This window comes from Stigmatopora argus, chromosome 7, assembly GCF_051989625.1.
Source record: "Stigmatopora argus isolate UIUO_Sarg chromosome 7, RoL_Sarg_1.0, whole genome shotgun sequence".
NCBI lineage: Eukaryota > Metazoa > Chordata > Actinopteri > Syngnathiformes > Syngnathidae > Stigmatopora > Stigmatopora argus.
The window spans coordinates 9,949,606-9,966,007 of record NC_135393.1 but is presented as its reverse complement, the minus strand read 5'-3'; the positions used below and the strand labels follow the sequence as shown (position 1 = coordinate 9,966,007).

General features: G+C 40.0%; 1 protein-coding gene across 5 annotated transcripts in view; it reads right to left on the bottom strand.

Moving 5' to 3' along the window:
- Nucleotides 1-2,222: 2,222 nt before the first annotated feature.
- grin2bb (glutamate receptor, ionotropic, N-methyl D-aspartate 2B, genome duplicate b) overlaps nt 2,223-16,402 on the bottom strand; it is a 71,248-nt gene continuing 57,068 nt past the window's right edge. For 2 of the 5 annotated variants that reach the window (XM_077604335.1, XM_077604334.1), the window contains exons 9-16: nt 14,860-15,031; nt 13,631-13,784; nt 12,806-12,931; nt 11,662-11,891; nt 10,520-10,680; nt 9,663-9,850; nt 8,327-8,565; nt 2,223-6,192 (exon numbers count right to left, since the gene is read on the bottom strand). In XM_077604335.1, coding sequence (XP_077460461.1) covers nt 3,829-6,192; nt 8,327-8,565; nt 9,663-9,850; nt 10,520-10,680; nt 11,662-11,891; nt 12,806-12,931; nt 13,631-13,784; nt 14,860-15,031 — 3,634 coding nt within the window. In that variant the 3' untranslated portion in view covers nt 2,223-3,828. The remainder of the gene's footprint in view (nt 6,193-8,326; nt 8,566-9,662; nt 9,851-10,519; nt 10,681-11,661; nt 11,892-12,805; nt 12,932-13,630; nt 13,785-14,859; nt 15,032-16,402) is intronic. The other 3 variants (XM_077604336.1, XM_077604337.1, XM_077604338.1) reach the window with 3 other exon arrangements.

The following is a 16,402-nucleotide window of genomic DNA, read 5'->3' as shown; positions in this document are numbered from 1 at the left end:
TATGAGAATACAGTTGAAATCTTTCTTTCTTTGCACCCCTCTCGCTGCCATTTCTGGAAAAAGAGCCAGTTGCTAGGTAACAGTTAATTGTCAAGAAGTAGTTACATGTGTTGTAATGCATGGCAAGCTTGTCAAACCGATGATGTTTGTAGAAAACAAGTGAGCAGGATATGACTAATTGAGAGATTGTTATTTAAAAAAAAAAGGAGATATGAATTGATGAAGGATTAGAGGAGCGTGTCTTGTGCGGCAGTAGACATACAGGCCTGCCCACGTAAGGCAGACATGTTGAAACCAGCCGCTTTCTTTATATCCCCTGTTGCTGGACCAGGCTTTCAGAAGAAAGCACTGCTGAGGAACAAGGGGGTGTTTTAAAGCGCTTTGATGTGTCTCAATGCGCTTGTGTATTTTTTTTTTTTGCTACATTGTTCAAAATTCAGAAATCTATTTTTGAGGTGGAAAAATACACATCTATTCTGTTGTGAGTCTTTCAGATAGCAGAGATGTTTCTAGGATCAAGGGTTTAGTGGAGCTGAGCTCCAATCAGGCAAGATTAATTTCAGTTTTAATCATTAAAAGGCAAGTTCATTCCCATAGAAGAAATCTTTGACAAACATGTTCAATACGAAGTACTAGCCCGCTCAATTCAAATAGTTTGGATGTCTTTTTCTTTTTTAACCACAAAACAGAGTGAATGACTTCATTTTTAAACACCACGGCGATGAGATTCAACCATGTCATTACAACGGGCACGTGTATATTTAAGGAGACAACCCATAAAACTTTACGCTGCTGAACTGATCACCTGGAAGATTAAAATACAGTGACACACATGCACATTTGAATATTCTTCTCTACGAAAACTAATCACAACCACCAAAGATGCATGCAAATTAACAAAACAATGGCTTCACCACCAGACACGCCCTTTTTACCAAAATTTAATGGACAATATGTGGGGCAAAATCCTTTAAATGACTTTTAAGCACCTTAAAAACAATGATAAAAATAACCAGCTGTCAAAATAGTTGTTTTTTTTACTTTTAATTTTATTCTACCAATCCTGTTTCATTTGTTTTTTCCCTTTTGTTTCTTCTGAGGACAATTTCTAAATATTATAATTTTAATGTAACTGTATAACAAAACAAAAACGCAAATTTTAAAATAAGTCAAGTATGCATAAGATTTCACATTTTTTTATTCATACTCAACACTTTTATTCCAAAGAGACAGACTAATAATTTCTCAGCACTTATTTGCACATTAAACCTGTGTTTTAATCTCATTGTTCAAATAAATATTCCATCAAATCTGAAATACTTTCTTCACACAAGTAAATAATCTGCATACAAAAACGTGAGGGTGAACAAGATTTAGAGTCATATCTACATTTTTCACAACCTGTACAACTTTTTGATGGTGTTTGATCGTCTGAGGGCCAAACAGAAGCGGAATAAAAGTGGAACAACATTGTGCTTCCCGTGGACCAATTGGTGCAGGCTTTCTCCCCCAGAAACCACTTTCGGTGTCATTATAAACAACTGGACCTAACGCGCCCCGAAGTAGTTAGAAAACATTTTTGCAAGGGTCACCTACGAATCAAAGCGTTATCCTAAATAGAACTTTACTCTGCCGTTTTGTACAGTTTCTTTCTTCCTTTTAATAAAAAATCCATGAGTGCCTCTATTTACATGGAATTCTATAGTACATATAAAAGAATTGTGTGTTCCTCACTCGCACTGTGCTTCGCACACACAGAGGTAATCAAGCGTACAAATTCAGGCACATACGACAACAGAAACCACATACTGAAATATTGTTTGTTAAAAAAAAGACGACAAGAATGAAAAAGGCTTATTAGTGACGTTGCGTAAAACCTCCAACTTGTTCAAGAACATTTAACCAACATATTTAATTAGAGTTTTTGCACAGCATTGACTGTCTTGGTGACCTGGCAGTAATTAAATTGAGATGTGGTGCATTAGATTGGTGTTTTCTCTTATAAGGACAAGCACACACGCACACATACGCTAACACTGAGTGCCAATGATATTTCAAAAAGTTATGCAGCTTAAATAAAACCACCCAGTTGAATGGTGAAATGCTAAGATTGTAAAAACATAAAGAAAGAAAATTGTATACATGCAAATGCTTCTTATCATACATACTGACTTGTCAACCAAGTAAAATAACATTGTTCTCAATCTTCATGTGGAGCAAACTTAGTGGGTTTTTTTGTTCTTGAAGGGTATATTTAGGTAGTAGGAATAAAGAAAGTTTGCAAAAGTTTTCTGTCATTCAAGCAGAATCTAAGGAAGTGCAATATGAGAGGAACCAACAATGACACATACATATTGGAACCAGGAAAGCGAATCTATACTAAATGTTGTAAAGTAAACGACAGGTTGGAGAAAAGTGTCTTTTCAGGAAAGGCCTTTGTTTACGCCATACCCTTTTAACCATATTAAATGATATTACCTATAGTATAGCAAAATTCATTTAAAGTTGCAGTGGAAATTAAAACATCGCAAAAAGCACTAGATGATAATTTAAAAAAACGGGCAGAGTGCTTCAGTCAGAGTCTGAGCGTACAAAATGTCAAGGTCCGTCAAAATGAAAGCAACAAGTTAAGTAAGTGGTTTACCAGTAAACATTTTTGTTAAAATATAATGGGTGTATTCAAATAACCAGTGTTGGTTTTTGCACTAGGAAGGAATGTTTACTCATATTGGTGCACATCTGAACTGTTATTTGAATGTTTTGGAGGGTTAGTGTAAAAATCAATCGTGTGTAGGCTTACCGTATGACAAAATGTTCTCCGTTTGTCTTTAGAAAATCTTTGACATCTTGGTTTAAGGTCCACTACTTAAAAGTTTCTTTGACATGTGACTTCTGTGATTAGGGTTCCAGGAGATTTTTTTGCTCTCCAATTAAGGAATCCAATTGTCTGGAGGTGACACATTAAGGTTAATCTTTTAAGGCACATCCAGTTAAAAAATATGAGTCTATTTAAGTGCTGCAGAGCAGAAAGAAAGAAAGCGAAAAGGAAGGACAAATCAGTATTATGACCTGGACTTTCACTGGTAAAAAAACGTAAGCCAATAAGTACATTGTACTTAGTACTTAATCATGCCTTTTTGTCACATACACGTCACAATACTCAACTTTTGAAAAGTAAATAAATAAGTAAATCTATCAATCAAATATGAAGAAATAATTCATTGCAAAGAAGAATCCAAAACAACAAGAGACCCCAAAATATTCAAAGTGGTCCACAAGTCTCCTGCAAAGTTGTTAAGCGAAAAAAACAATCAACATCATACAAACACTACTTAAATAAATAAAACCAGAAAACAAAATCAGAATCTTGAAACACTTAAGTAATATTCAGTAACAATATTAACACTATTGGTAGAATTATTGTTAATTTACCCTGTTATTTCAGCAGTGTTGATTTCTCATTTGTGATTGTAAAACTGTTGTTAAAGATGAATGTTGTTTTGGAACAATGATCTCATAAAGAGCGCAGAGCATTTCCCCTTCTTCCGTCTGTCTTTCCCTACCAACTTTTTCCAGCACCACAATCGTTGTCCTTGAAAATTTGCGGTCCATGAGACTCGACCACAGTTTGGCTTTGAGCAGCCGTAATGTGTCATCTGGACTGTTACGTTTAGTGGCGCTAGAACAAAACCCACTCGTTTTTTGTTTTGTTTTGTTATTATCTTGTCTTCGCACAAAGAGGACAATGCACTGCATGTTTTTCCCTCTTTGTGTTTTTCCTGTTTTCCTCATTTTCCTCCACCCACTTTGCCTCCTTTCTTCTCAGCCTCAGACGTCCGACTCTATGCTGGAGAGCTTTTCGTAGACATGTCCATTGCTGGCACCATTGAAGGGTCTTTGCCCTAAACCTAACGTGTCCCGTCCCCCGGGCATGAGCTTGTTGGTCGTGGGGTGGTTGCCCATTGGAACGCCCGCCCCGCCCAGACACAGATCTTTCGAGAACCTGGGGTTAACGTTGGACATCACCCCAGCTGTGGCCGATGCAGGCAAATAAGAAGTTGCCCCCAGGGGGCCCCGGAAATCCCCTCCTCCTCGGCTGTTGTTGAGTAGCTGCTGCTGCTGTTGCTGCGTCTGTGGATTTTTGATGTAGTACGGTTTGGCACCATGTAAAAGACACTGGTCATCACCGAAGGTTGGGATGAAGGGGTTCTGGTTCACCTTATCTGGGTAGAGAGATTTAGACAAGGAGTAAGTCCCGGCACCTCTGCCGCCGCCACCACCGATCCCGCCTCCCATCATAGCCCTATCCCTGTCCCTATGGTCTCGCTCACCTACGGACCGCCGGTGTAACCCACCTTCGCCTCCGCGAAACAAACTAAAGGAGGAGCCACCTTTAGCCCTGTCTCCCAGTGTTCCCGCAAACATGGGAGACTCTCTTTCTCCCGCATGCCTCTCAAACATTTGGGCATAAGGGTTCGGGCCTTCCATGTAGCGGTCTTTGTCCTTAAGGCTCACACTTCGGGGCTTTGCAAACTGGCCGCCCTTTCCCCCGCTAACCCCTCCTAAGCGAACTGAACCCTCCCTTTGGAGGTCTACGAATGTGTCATAAGAATGCTGCCTCCGTAAGACCCGCCCACCTGGCCCGAGCTTCCTGCTCTGTGTTGGCGTTTGCCCTGCTCCTATTTTACTTCTCCCTGCAGCAAACACCGTGTTATTATCTTCGCTGATATTGTACAAGTTGCTCGTCTGACTCTTACACGAGTCGCCGCGCTTGCAGCTGGCAGAGCTGGGGCGAATGTTGCCTCCCCCAATTCCGCTAGCTGGGCACGAGCTCCCTACCCCTCCACTGTGGTGACACACACTATGGCTGTTGTGACACTCCCAATCACCTCCTGCAATGCCACTTCCTCCCAGTCCAGAAACACCCTTTTCCCAGCAGGTATGCACCTGCTGACCTGCCGACACTGAGCCAAGCCCACCTTTCGAATCCTGCTTCTTAATTTTACCTTTGAGAAAGTCTTCCACAGGAACTACGCTTTGACAGATACCGCCACCGCTACCGACGCCCACACCACTTCCCCCACTTCCACCCTCTTGCTCCCACTTGCTCTCCTTAGAGCGGAATTGGCCTGCATAGAATTCCCTCAAGTTCTTGTTGTCTTTGCGGAATAAGTAAGGTGAAGCGTTACCCCCTCCTCGTTTCCGCTCCAGGGGAGGTGAGATGGTGCGATGTGCCTGTGGCCCATGAGGGAAGTGGTGATGGACGGTGTGGTGGTGGGGTCTCCTCCTGAAGCCGCTCAGCTCTAGCTCGTCTTGCTCCCGTCTGCACTTAGCAGAGGCAGGTCTCTTTTTCAGGCTGTCCCTGTACTGCTTATGCCGCTTGGCGTTGCCCTCCAAGTTGCCGTAGGTGACAGTGTGTGTGGAGATATCCGACACATCAGAGCGAATATTTCCGTCGTCACCCCCTGTGCCTCCTCCGCCCACACCTCTCCCACAGTACCTCTCGTGACCCCCAATGAGCCCCGTACTGGATGCGCCTCCTTTGAACGAAAACCTTCCGTAGACATTGTTTCCTTTGAACCCAACTTGGTTGGAATCTGCAGAGGGATGACCTGCAATCAAGTCAAACTTATTGGTATTCCTGTGAGTCATGGAGGGGCGGGGTTGGGTGGTGAAAATGGGTGCTACTCCTCCCCCTAAGCTTTCAGAATCGAACATGCCACCTTCCAATGAGCTTGCGCTGCCTAAGCTACGTGGCCTATTAGGGGGGGGAGCGGACATACCCAAAGCAGGGACTGCGTGGTGGTGCCGATAATGATCCTGGTATAAGTTGTTATCCTTCAGGGGCAAGTTCCCAAAAGTTCTCTCCACCTCGCCGATGTAGTCAGTGAACATGTTGTCCTCTTGTATGTAGGGTGGAGCGGACTTGCAGTCTGAAGGGTGCCCAACAAGGCTGCGTCGGTGCTCCTGAATGTCATAGATGGCCGAATCACGGGTGCCGTGGTTGTATTCCAGGGCCGCGTGTGGCGAGCCATTAATGCCTGGTACTGCAGTCATGTCTTTGGCAGTGCGGAGCAACCGTAGGATGTTCGAGTGGGTGTTGTTCATGTTCTTCTTTATGCTTGATGAAGGGGAGTCTATGGTTGATTTGTTTTCCTCAATTTGCACTCCATGAATGCAGCTGTAGATACCCTGCAGTATGGAAATTGGAGATGAGCAGGACGGTAAAGGGAGACAGGATTGGAAAGAGAGATGAAGTGAAACGAGTGAGAACAATAAAAAAGGTATGAGCAGTAAAATTTCAGTCAAGAACAATAATTTAGGCAGGGATTAGTGAAAGTGCCTGTCACAAATGCTTGCACTAAATCTTCGTTTCTGAGAGGGGCAAGCAGTTGAGCGTGAAAGCGAATGAGAGAATTTGTAGTTATATGTTGGGGCCATTTATACAATTTGTTTGATTATTCACTTTTTCAACAATAGAAAACTGTGGTTTCTTCAAACATCTAAATGTTAAACATGTATATAAACATCAAACGTCCAACCACTGGTATCGGACAGTCTTAAAGTATTGTATAGTCTTAAAGTAATGTCCTAGTATTTAGTCTCCAATACAATGCTGTTGGTGGTCAGTGATATGTGTCTTCGCAAACAACAATTACAAGCTTATCATGTATCGAAAAGTATTTACAATGTTTCCCATCAATATTGTCATCCACATGCAAATCTGTTCAATAAAATGTCTCTGGTTCTCCTGTGAACTACTAATAGTTAAGGAAAATATCTGATGAGCCAAACCCAAAAGCCACAACAACAGTAAACATCTTCCCTACAATGCATTTCAGCATTTCTGAGTGAGCTACATATTGTTCTGTACTGTAAATCAATAGCCATATCTGAGTTCAACGGTTTTCTTTATTCTTCCTGAGTCTGTTTTATCTCTGTTTCTGGGTGCATGGAGGGAAAAGAAGCTTCTTCACTGGGAATATTTCATCTGATCTCACTACAGCCCAAGATACTGTGGCTTAAATATAAGACAGTAGAGGTTACCGGAACAACAATCTCCTCTCACCAATTGATAGTCCATCTAGTACAGTATTGGAGTTACAAACGAGTTACGCTCCTACATAGGCGACGTAATGCAAATTTGTGCGAAATTCGGATTTCATTGTTAAAGTAAAAATGTATGTCAAAATCCTTCTTGCTCCAGCCAGCCTTCCCTCTCTCACTCTAACCAGACACACCGTGTGTTTAGGGACAGCAAAGAAAATATGAAGCTTGTTTAGATTTTTTTTACATTACTGTCATTATTTCTACATGATTTTTATCTGTAAGTTTTGCAGACTTCAATTGTTGCCGACATAAGGTCTGTGTCAACACAAAACTGCCATTGGCAATTGGCAAGGCGTTTTTGTGCGGCAGTTTAAATTTGATCTGAATGCAGCATAAATCTTTACTGTCTGGTGTGTTTATCCACTCTTTTAATGAAGCTTTGTTTCCCTGGTAATTGCTTTACTTTGGGACGCAGCTAGAAGACTCAGCTTTCATCTTTGGAGCCATATTGTGAAAAAAGGAGGGTGGAAAAAGGCAGAGATCCTCCCAGCACACAAACAGAGACAAACACTTGGTAATTCTATGTAAAATATGTCACTACTTGAGAAAAATCCAAGTCATGAAACCTACTTCTACATGCAAAATTAATTTGTTCCAGTGGTACCACTTTATTTTGCTTTAGAAAGCAATCAAGCCAGACTTCAAGCTTCACACTACATATGGCCACTAGACAAAATAAATTGTTCATGTTCTCAATGACATTTCTGACTGGTAAAATGGCTATGAAGTCAGTGTGTGTAGACGTCAAACAAAACAACAATTAAAAACTACTTCAGCTCGTCCAGAAATACATAAGTACTAGTGTCTTTGTTTGACAAACGATATAGCTGAGTGCCTTTTACATGCAACAATCATCCAGCTGAAAAGGTAACATTATGCAACTGAATTTCCCATCAAATGTCTATTTATGGACAATGAAACAGCCTGTAATAACACCAAGACTCCTTGTTAAATGACCCATCAGAGAAAAACAGTAAAGTCCTCTCAACTCTAAGACTTTCAGATCACTAGCAGCAAATGTGCCACTATGATTCAGTTTCAATGTTTACTTGATTACTAATAGTTAATTTATACCATGACCAGAAAAACCTGGACTGATACTTGAAACAAATTGAATTGAAAATTATTTTCAGTCAGAGTCCATAATCTCGATACGACTTTTGCTGAGATCTGACTGGTCCGGGTCAACTCCAAAATAAAACGCATGCACACTTACCCTGCTAATAGAGAAGGTGAACCCAGGCTTTCCGGAACAGATGCCCATGAAGCAGAAGCGCAGCTGCCAGTAGAACAAATGTTCACAGATGAAGGTGATAAGTGACAGAATCATGGCAGCCCCGAGCATGTAGAAGACCCCAGCCATGTTGTCCACATCCAGCTGACTGCTCATAACCTCATTCTTCTCATTATGACAGATACCTGTCAGCCATAAAGCTTCAAACTCCTCCATATCACCTAGAGGAAGCAGATATATGTTTGCAGAGGTTAGTAATGCATCAGATCTTGAGTCAATATGGCTCTGGGGGGTAAAAGGACATTTTTTCGGGTGGCTAGTTGTTGCCAAAAAGAGCTCAGGAATAAATGTCACGTTGTATTATTTGAACTAAACGCCCTACAGATCATCTTCATTAAGCATTGCTTATGCAAGGCTGATCATTCTTTGTCGTGAGAGAAAAAAAACAATTGCCTGCTGGGTCTTAATCCTTTGGGAGAAAGTTTGCATCCTCTTGTGTAATGTATTTCCACCTAAAAATGCACCATCTTATTTTATATATCCCAAGGTGCTACCAAGAGGGACGACCCATCTAGAGAGATTTGCTGTATTTGCCCTGTTGGTTTGTTTTTCTTTAGTATATATGAGCGAACATAATAACATTGTTTGTGCAAGTAAGCATGAATGAAGTGCAAAGTTGCTTATCCCATGATTCCTTTATCTAACTGAACTCTGATAATCATTTTGCCCCTGCGTTGATGATACAGGCAACACCTTGTAAAATGACATTTATGTGAAAGACCTCTGAAACCTGTTAAAACATAAAAATGACACTGCTTGTAAGCAGAGCGATTATGTGACATCAATATTACCCACACAATTATGCATTTGTGGACTCCAGCACATCTGCATGTGATAATGATTAGCAGTGACATTTTCAGTTAAAATGTGTTAGAGTGAGACTTATTCTACACTCCAATTAGTCAGTCAGTCAACAGTACATTTTGGCAGCATACAAATGACAATGAATCCAAAGTATCCCACAGGTTCAATTTTGGGATTCTGACTAAATTAGCTAAGATGAAAGTCTTCCCACAAGTGGTTTAATTTCATTTCTTTTCGATTTTTTTTATTGCTGTGTGCATAATACTGCAGAGTAACCATTACTACTAACTATTGTGCCAACCTCACAATGGCCTGTAAGGGTTGTTAATTATTTTTTTTGGGGGGGTGTATTGTTTCTAGAGTGTCCAGTTGTTTCCTAGATTGTAATCGTAGCCAAATCTTTACATGACATGTGAGTAATTGAGTGTAAACATGTCATCATTCAACGCCTCACCGTCTCCAAACAGCATGAGGATGGCAAGGTCCACAGCTCGTTTCCAGCCCGAATCTTTCTGGATTGCGATGCCGTAACCAGTGGAAGCAAAAACCTTGCCGCTGCCAATGGTCACCAGCTTGCAACCTTCGTCCCTTCCCGCCATATAGTTAAGCACGGCGGCATCGTAGATGAAGGCATCCAGTTTACTGCCGGGGACAAACGAGGAATAGAAGATTTAGCAAATGTTAACCTTTTCATGTGATGCAATCGTAATACACCTATCTTTCAGTAAATGTTCTCATGTCGCTATTAAGGTTGCAGGTGAGATGGAAAATACTTTTATGACTTTATTATAAAAACAACTCTGACTTAAAACCGACCTCAAATTTCTCGCGCTGTTATTATTATAGTTTATCTGAATCTCCCAATGTTCTGACAACAAAAGCATTTGCACATTCTTTTTTAAATGACAATAGCCTTCCTCATCAAACCAAATCAACTCAGTGATTTGACTGCTCATTGAAAAGACGGTCTCCAATGATGCCTTTGGGCTGTAGTGACTCAATATGATCTCTAATGGATCACCAGTGTCACATCATATTTACATTTTCCTAAATAATATAATATACAAAACTGACCGAGTTTTTATATTTGTAAGGCTGTTAATGTAACTTCAGTTTCCTTGTTTCCTACACATCAGTGGCCACCCACATGGTTTCGAACCCTCATTCTTGTATGTTCTACCTCTCTTTACTTCATATTTTCTTATGATTGCATCATTTGTGGACCTCTTTTTCCTCCTTCTCCCTTTCATCCCTATGTCAGCTTTCCCATTCACCCTCCCTTCTGAAAAGGCAACCCCCACCCCTCCTCACCCGTTCTTGAGACTGTACAGGGCTTCGTCCACATTCTTCTGGTGGAAGCTGGTCATGTAGGTGTGCATGTCCCGGTAATTGTTGCGGATGTTGCGCTCCGTGCTTCCGTTGGGCACGGTGCCAAAGCGGAATGGAGGCGAGAACTCGTTAGGATTCTGGAACTGTTATTGTTGAAGTTGGGGGTGGCGGTTTCCAAAAAAGAAACCACAAAGAGAAAATGACATAGGAGTGCTCGTTAGCATGGAAAAAGCAGTGAGATGCATCAAATAGCCTTTAATGCACTGTTGAGCAGAGGACAGAACGATGCTTTGGGAAGCCTAAATTAACTAAGTGTTTGGAGTCGTGATCAGAGGGCTGACGTACATGGGAGAATAGCAGAGACTTTAAAACACTGTGCCAAAAATCAACTTTAAAATAGTCTGCAGCCAATTAAACACAGTTTACAATCCCTCAAAGCAACAAAAAAAAATCCCAAACAAAGCCAATTGATTTGAACATTTGAGCAATTACTTGTTTAAGAGAGGACTAGAGATATACAGTTTAATTCATTTCATAACCTCACATGTTTCACCTAAAGGTTGGTAAAATTGTCCATTGATTCATTAAATTTTCTTACTGCTTATGAATTCATAAGAGTCCCGGGGGTGCTAGACTATGGGCAGAGTGCAGGGAACATCCTGAATTGGTTGCCAGTTGATTGCAGGGCACAATGAGACAAACAAACTATCTGCAGATAATCCATACAGGCATGGGGAGGACATGCTACAAAAAGCTACAAAAAAACTCCAAAAAAGAAGGTTGTAACCCACTCACTTTAATACATAATGCACTGGTGAACCTCTTTTTTTAACTTATACAAAAGTTAGAAATGTTTGGGGAAAAAAGTTGATGTAGGAAGTTATTTTAACCATTATTAAGCTTCTTAATATAGTAAGCGACCAAGAAGTGTTACCTACTTTTTTTTAAAATTTCGATGACCAGCATACTTGAATAAATAGTATTCAGCTAAGAAAAAAATCTACAGTGTAGTACTAAGTGAATGACGGCAAAACAACCTCCACCAAGTACACCCAAAGCTCTGTTTGCATCAGATTTATTCTACTCCAACACGCAAAAATGCTCTGGGGAGATTATATGCGCACCTTTTTGTCTGACAGCCCTGACACCTGGTCCACGTACTCCTCCTGGATCATGAAGGCTGCCAGGTTGGCTGTGTAGGAAGCCAGGAAGATGACAGCAAAAAAGGCCCATACTGACACCATGATCTTGCTGGTGGTGCCTTTGGGATTTTGCACTGGAACGGAGTTGTTAAACACCAGACCCCAAAGAAGCCAGATGGCCTTTCCGATAGTGAAGGAGGGACCACCGGGCTCTGGCAGGCAGGAGAGAGAGATAAAGGGAACAATCTATGAGAGGAAACCACAATGCTCATGAAGGTACTTGGTGCTTATAATATATATATGTATTTTTTTAATTTATTTTTTTAAGTTTTCTGGCGTAATTATACTCAATAACGATGTAGAGTTGAAAATAAATGCCATATATATATATATATATATATATATATATATATATATATATATATATATATATATATATATATATATATATATATATATATATTTACATAACCTACTGTGTCCCCACCAATCAGACAAGATACATTTAAAAAGACAAGGAATTGTTGCCCTAACTCAAACATTTATTTCCAGCCTAAAGCTAAAAAAAAGAAGGCTATGAACAGTAATAAAAGACTTACAAATTACAGATTTGATTTTGAGTGGCTGCTGTAGCAGCAGGCCAATTCAATTCTGACAGTCTGGCTCTATAAAAGCTACAGGAAAACTCAGGAAATCCAATGTGCTGACTTTGATGAGTAAATTGATTGAAACCGGGTCGGGACTGTGTTTGACACCCAGCGGGTAGTGGCCCTCCAATCTGCCACACATTGTTCACACTGACAAATATTTTTCATGCATGCTAATAGAAGCGCTGAGGGCCTTTTTTTTTTTTTTTTTTACAAACCAGGAGGGTAAAGTGGTGTAATGCTGGCGTAATACTAAAAAGAGGCGCAGTGCGCGTGGTGATGTAGTGGGAACATAGGACCCTTTTTTCACATGCTTTGACTTTTTTTAAAAAATTGTGATTAAACAAACCTTTTCATTAAAAAGACCTCAAGTGAGCGACAAGGCAGTTAAATGCTCCACAAGTAAAATGTCTCTCTCTTTTTTTTTTCAAGGTAACTCACTGATATAATGAATCAGTTTGTTCATCTGTGTATCTCACCTCTTCCGTCTGCCAGGCAGCGATTGTAACCCACCGGACTGATGTATTCAAAGGCGAACACAGCCACAGCCGACACGATCAGGAGCATCACAAACATCATCACCCATACGTCAGCACTGAAGGGCTCTGCAACATATGGGGGAGTGGTAGAATGTACTTAATAGGCCCTTATTAGGGCACCTTTTAAAATAAGTGGTTACACGAGAGACCTGGCAAGCGATCGTTCCCAGTCAAAATGGATTGGACGTCTCAAGTCATCAATGGCAATAAAACCAAAATAGAATAAAAAATAAAAAATAAAAAAGAGCATTCACAGCCAGTCAATCCATTTTAAATGAATTAGACTTTTGGCATCATCATTTGGCAATGAGTTCAATTCATACTATGAAAATTAAAAAAAATAGTTTTATGAGGGGGCACGGTTTTTTTTAATTACCAAAAATACTGCCTTGCTCTACAGTACACAGTGTAAAGTTGATTTCATTTACAGGAAAAATATTGATACACTATTACAATCAAATACAAGAGTTTTTGCAAACTTTGTTACATGTATTTGACATTAAAAATTGAAAAATACCACTGTGTAACAGTGCTTGTCTTCAATATGTGAAAAAAGAGGCAACATGCATTCGTTTTTCAACTGGATAAGGCTGCTACCTGGCAAAATTTAGAACCTCCATTGACTCCAACATTGTTCCTCAGCCATAATAAGACACCAAAGCAAAATTGTTCCATTCTTTGATCAAGCACACATGTTAATCAAAGAACAAGTGGTAGATTCTACCTTCATCCTCCAAAATTGTCTTTTCTGTTGTGTCTTCTCACCTAAGAAGGCAGAGGGTGACACAGTCCCGTTGCTACGGGAAACCATAACGCTAATTCCCGTCTCGATGAATGGCACGGAAAAGTCGATGACCTCAGACCTCTCCTCGTTGATGGTAAGCGAACCCACTGCCATGTGAGCATTTTTTAGCACCACCTGCGGCACACAAACAGGGAACGAAGCTGTCAGTCGACGCCATACAGAGTAAAATAACTTTATGAATAACTGCAAGAAGGGAGGAAAAAGGTTACTGCGAATAGTAGCCAAAATAGTATATTCAACCAGTCGTGAAAGGCTACAAGTAAAAATGGACATAGTACTACCATGCTGCACACTGTTCTTTTCTACTTTCTTACAGAATAGTAATTTTACTCAAGCAGTTAATTCGTAGTATTTTACAATTTCCTGGCCGTACGGCTGGACAAAATTACCGGTTATTCCCCATCACCAGTTGAGTGGCGCATTTATTCTTAATGGCTTGATAATGTTTCAAATAGTGTGTATTGCACAATGGCACACTTTCTATTTCACGTTATCATTCTCAGTGTGCTCCAGCCGTGATTGTATGAGGCTTAAGACTTGTGATCCCTTAGGCCACGCATAGAACGAACATGTGTTTGAGGATGTGAAAAAGCTTCTGAGATGATTTAATTAGACCCATCTAAAATGTAAATTCCCGAGGGCACAACAACCTCTTCCTGGCTGTGGCATCAACAAAAAACATATGTAAATGTAGAGAATGACTAGGAAGAATGATAAATACAAAACACCCAGCAGAAGGCGGCTTTAATTAAAATATGACCGAGAGTTGTTTTCAACGTGTTGCGCTTTCTCGGGAATCTTTATGAAACCATAATGCAATGTTCCCAACGTATGATCATCAACATTTGTTGTGTTGATGCTGCTATCGTCATGATCATAATATTTCAAGTGTACACTAATGTATTTTTAGCACACACACCGTCATTTCACAGTCAGAGGTCTTAATTCTTAAAATTCAAACTTTTAGACTTAATATAAAAAAATGGTATAATACTTTATGGTTAACACAAAGGTTTTTCCTTCAAACTGGGAATTGCAATGTCCTATCTTACAATGTGATTATTTTATAGGGACATTATAACTCATATTACATAATCTTTTTCTTACAGCAACTTTTTGTTCCGGAAAATTTTAAACATTCTATTAAAGAAAAGATGGTAATCACCTAACACTATATAAAAATGCTCACCTCTCCAACCATGCCATTCCACGTCCCGTTCACCTTCTTCCCATGTTTACCATTAGTGACCAGGTAGAGGTCGTACGTGAACTTAACCGCCTTGGCTATCTTCTTCAGGATGTCGATGCAAAACCCTTTACAGCAGCGCTTGATGTAGATGCCAGAATCGCCCGTCTGGTTGCTAACAGGTGAAATGGAGAAAGAGGAAAACTTTAAAAAGTAATTTTCCAAAGTTTGGCTTGTCGCCACTTCCTGGTTTAAACTGAGCCAAATCCAACATACTATATTATATAAGCAATGCAGTTATTTCTAAGCAATTTGGAAACAGAAAGCCCTTGCAAAATCTTGCCTCTTGACTGAAATAGGACTCTTTGTGTCCAAGCATGCATGGAACGTGTGAAGTAGTAGTTAAAATATTATTTTTGTGTAATGGCAAAGCTTGGTGTCAGTGAAGAACGATATAGTCTGCACCCCCTCAATGTGTTAAAGTCAACATACGCATTAAAAATTTTCACAACCTTGCCCACATTAACGCATCCCCTGCACTGACGGCCAATCAGGGAAAAGATTATTAAAAATAGATCCCAGGAGTTGCAATATTCATGAGAAACTTCACGGTCTGCGGAAGAGCTCCAAAAGGAGTAACTAAAATAGGTTGAAAAATTACATTCTGGGCACTTTCGAACCAAATTGTTGTGTAAACCTGGAAAAATGTCATCCAAGGTTATTAAAAAAATTGAACTTTAGTACCATTTTAATATATTATACAACAGAAAAGTCTAACAGTGAGAGTTTTATTATTTGTTTAAAATTATACTAAGAAATGGCTAGAGGGAAAGATTGCATGGTACTGAACTGCAGTAATTTCAATCTCAATAAAATGCGATGGTCAACTCACTTGTCACACAAATCTAAAGCTGCACTCTATAACCCAATGCTACTTTTGAATAGTACTGCTGCATGTTGTGAGACGCACGTGTCATGCAAAGGGCAAGTATGTTTTATTGCATTCCTTAAAGTCAGATGAATGCACAAAAAGACCGGAAGCTGAAGGTCATTGGTCAAGAATTCAAATCATGCACATGAGCCACTCTCACAGTTCCTGTAGTGCTGTAATATATTCCATAAATCATGTAGTAATGAGAACACAAGGGGGTATCTGTCTATGACCAAGGCTGTGACCATACCCTTGGTGTAGGTGTCTTTGTGAATGTTTCAGTCATCAATTTATGCAGAATTGCTATTTAGATCACTAAGAACCTAGCATACTATAGTTCAGAAAGGGATCATATTAGAGAGGCATTTTTGCCCTTAGGCCGTCATACCAATTGGTAATAATTAGATATCATGTTTATTTTTGTTGTCTTCTGAACACTATGTAAATCTGTCACTAATTAATACATACAAAGCCATCAATATTTTTGGGAAATCCTGGTACCTTTTGGGGGTACAGTAGTTTAGCATCAATTTTTGTTCAACTGTGGTTATGTTAGGTTTATATCAGCAACTAAAAATGGGAATAAACATGTTCTATAAAGTAACCTGTAATGGC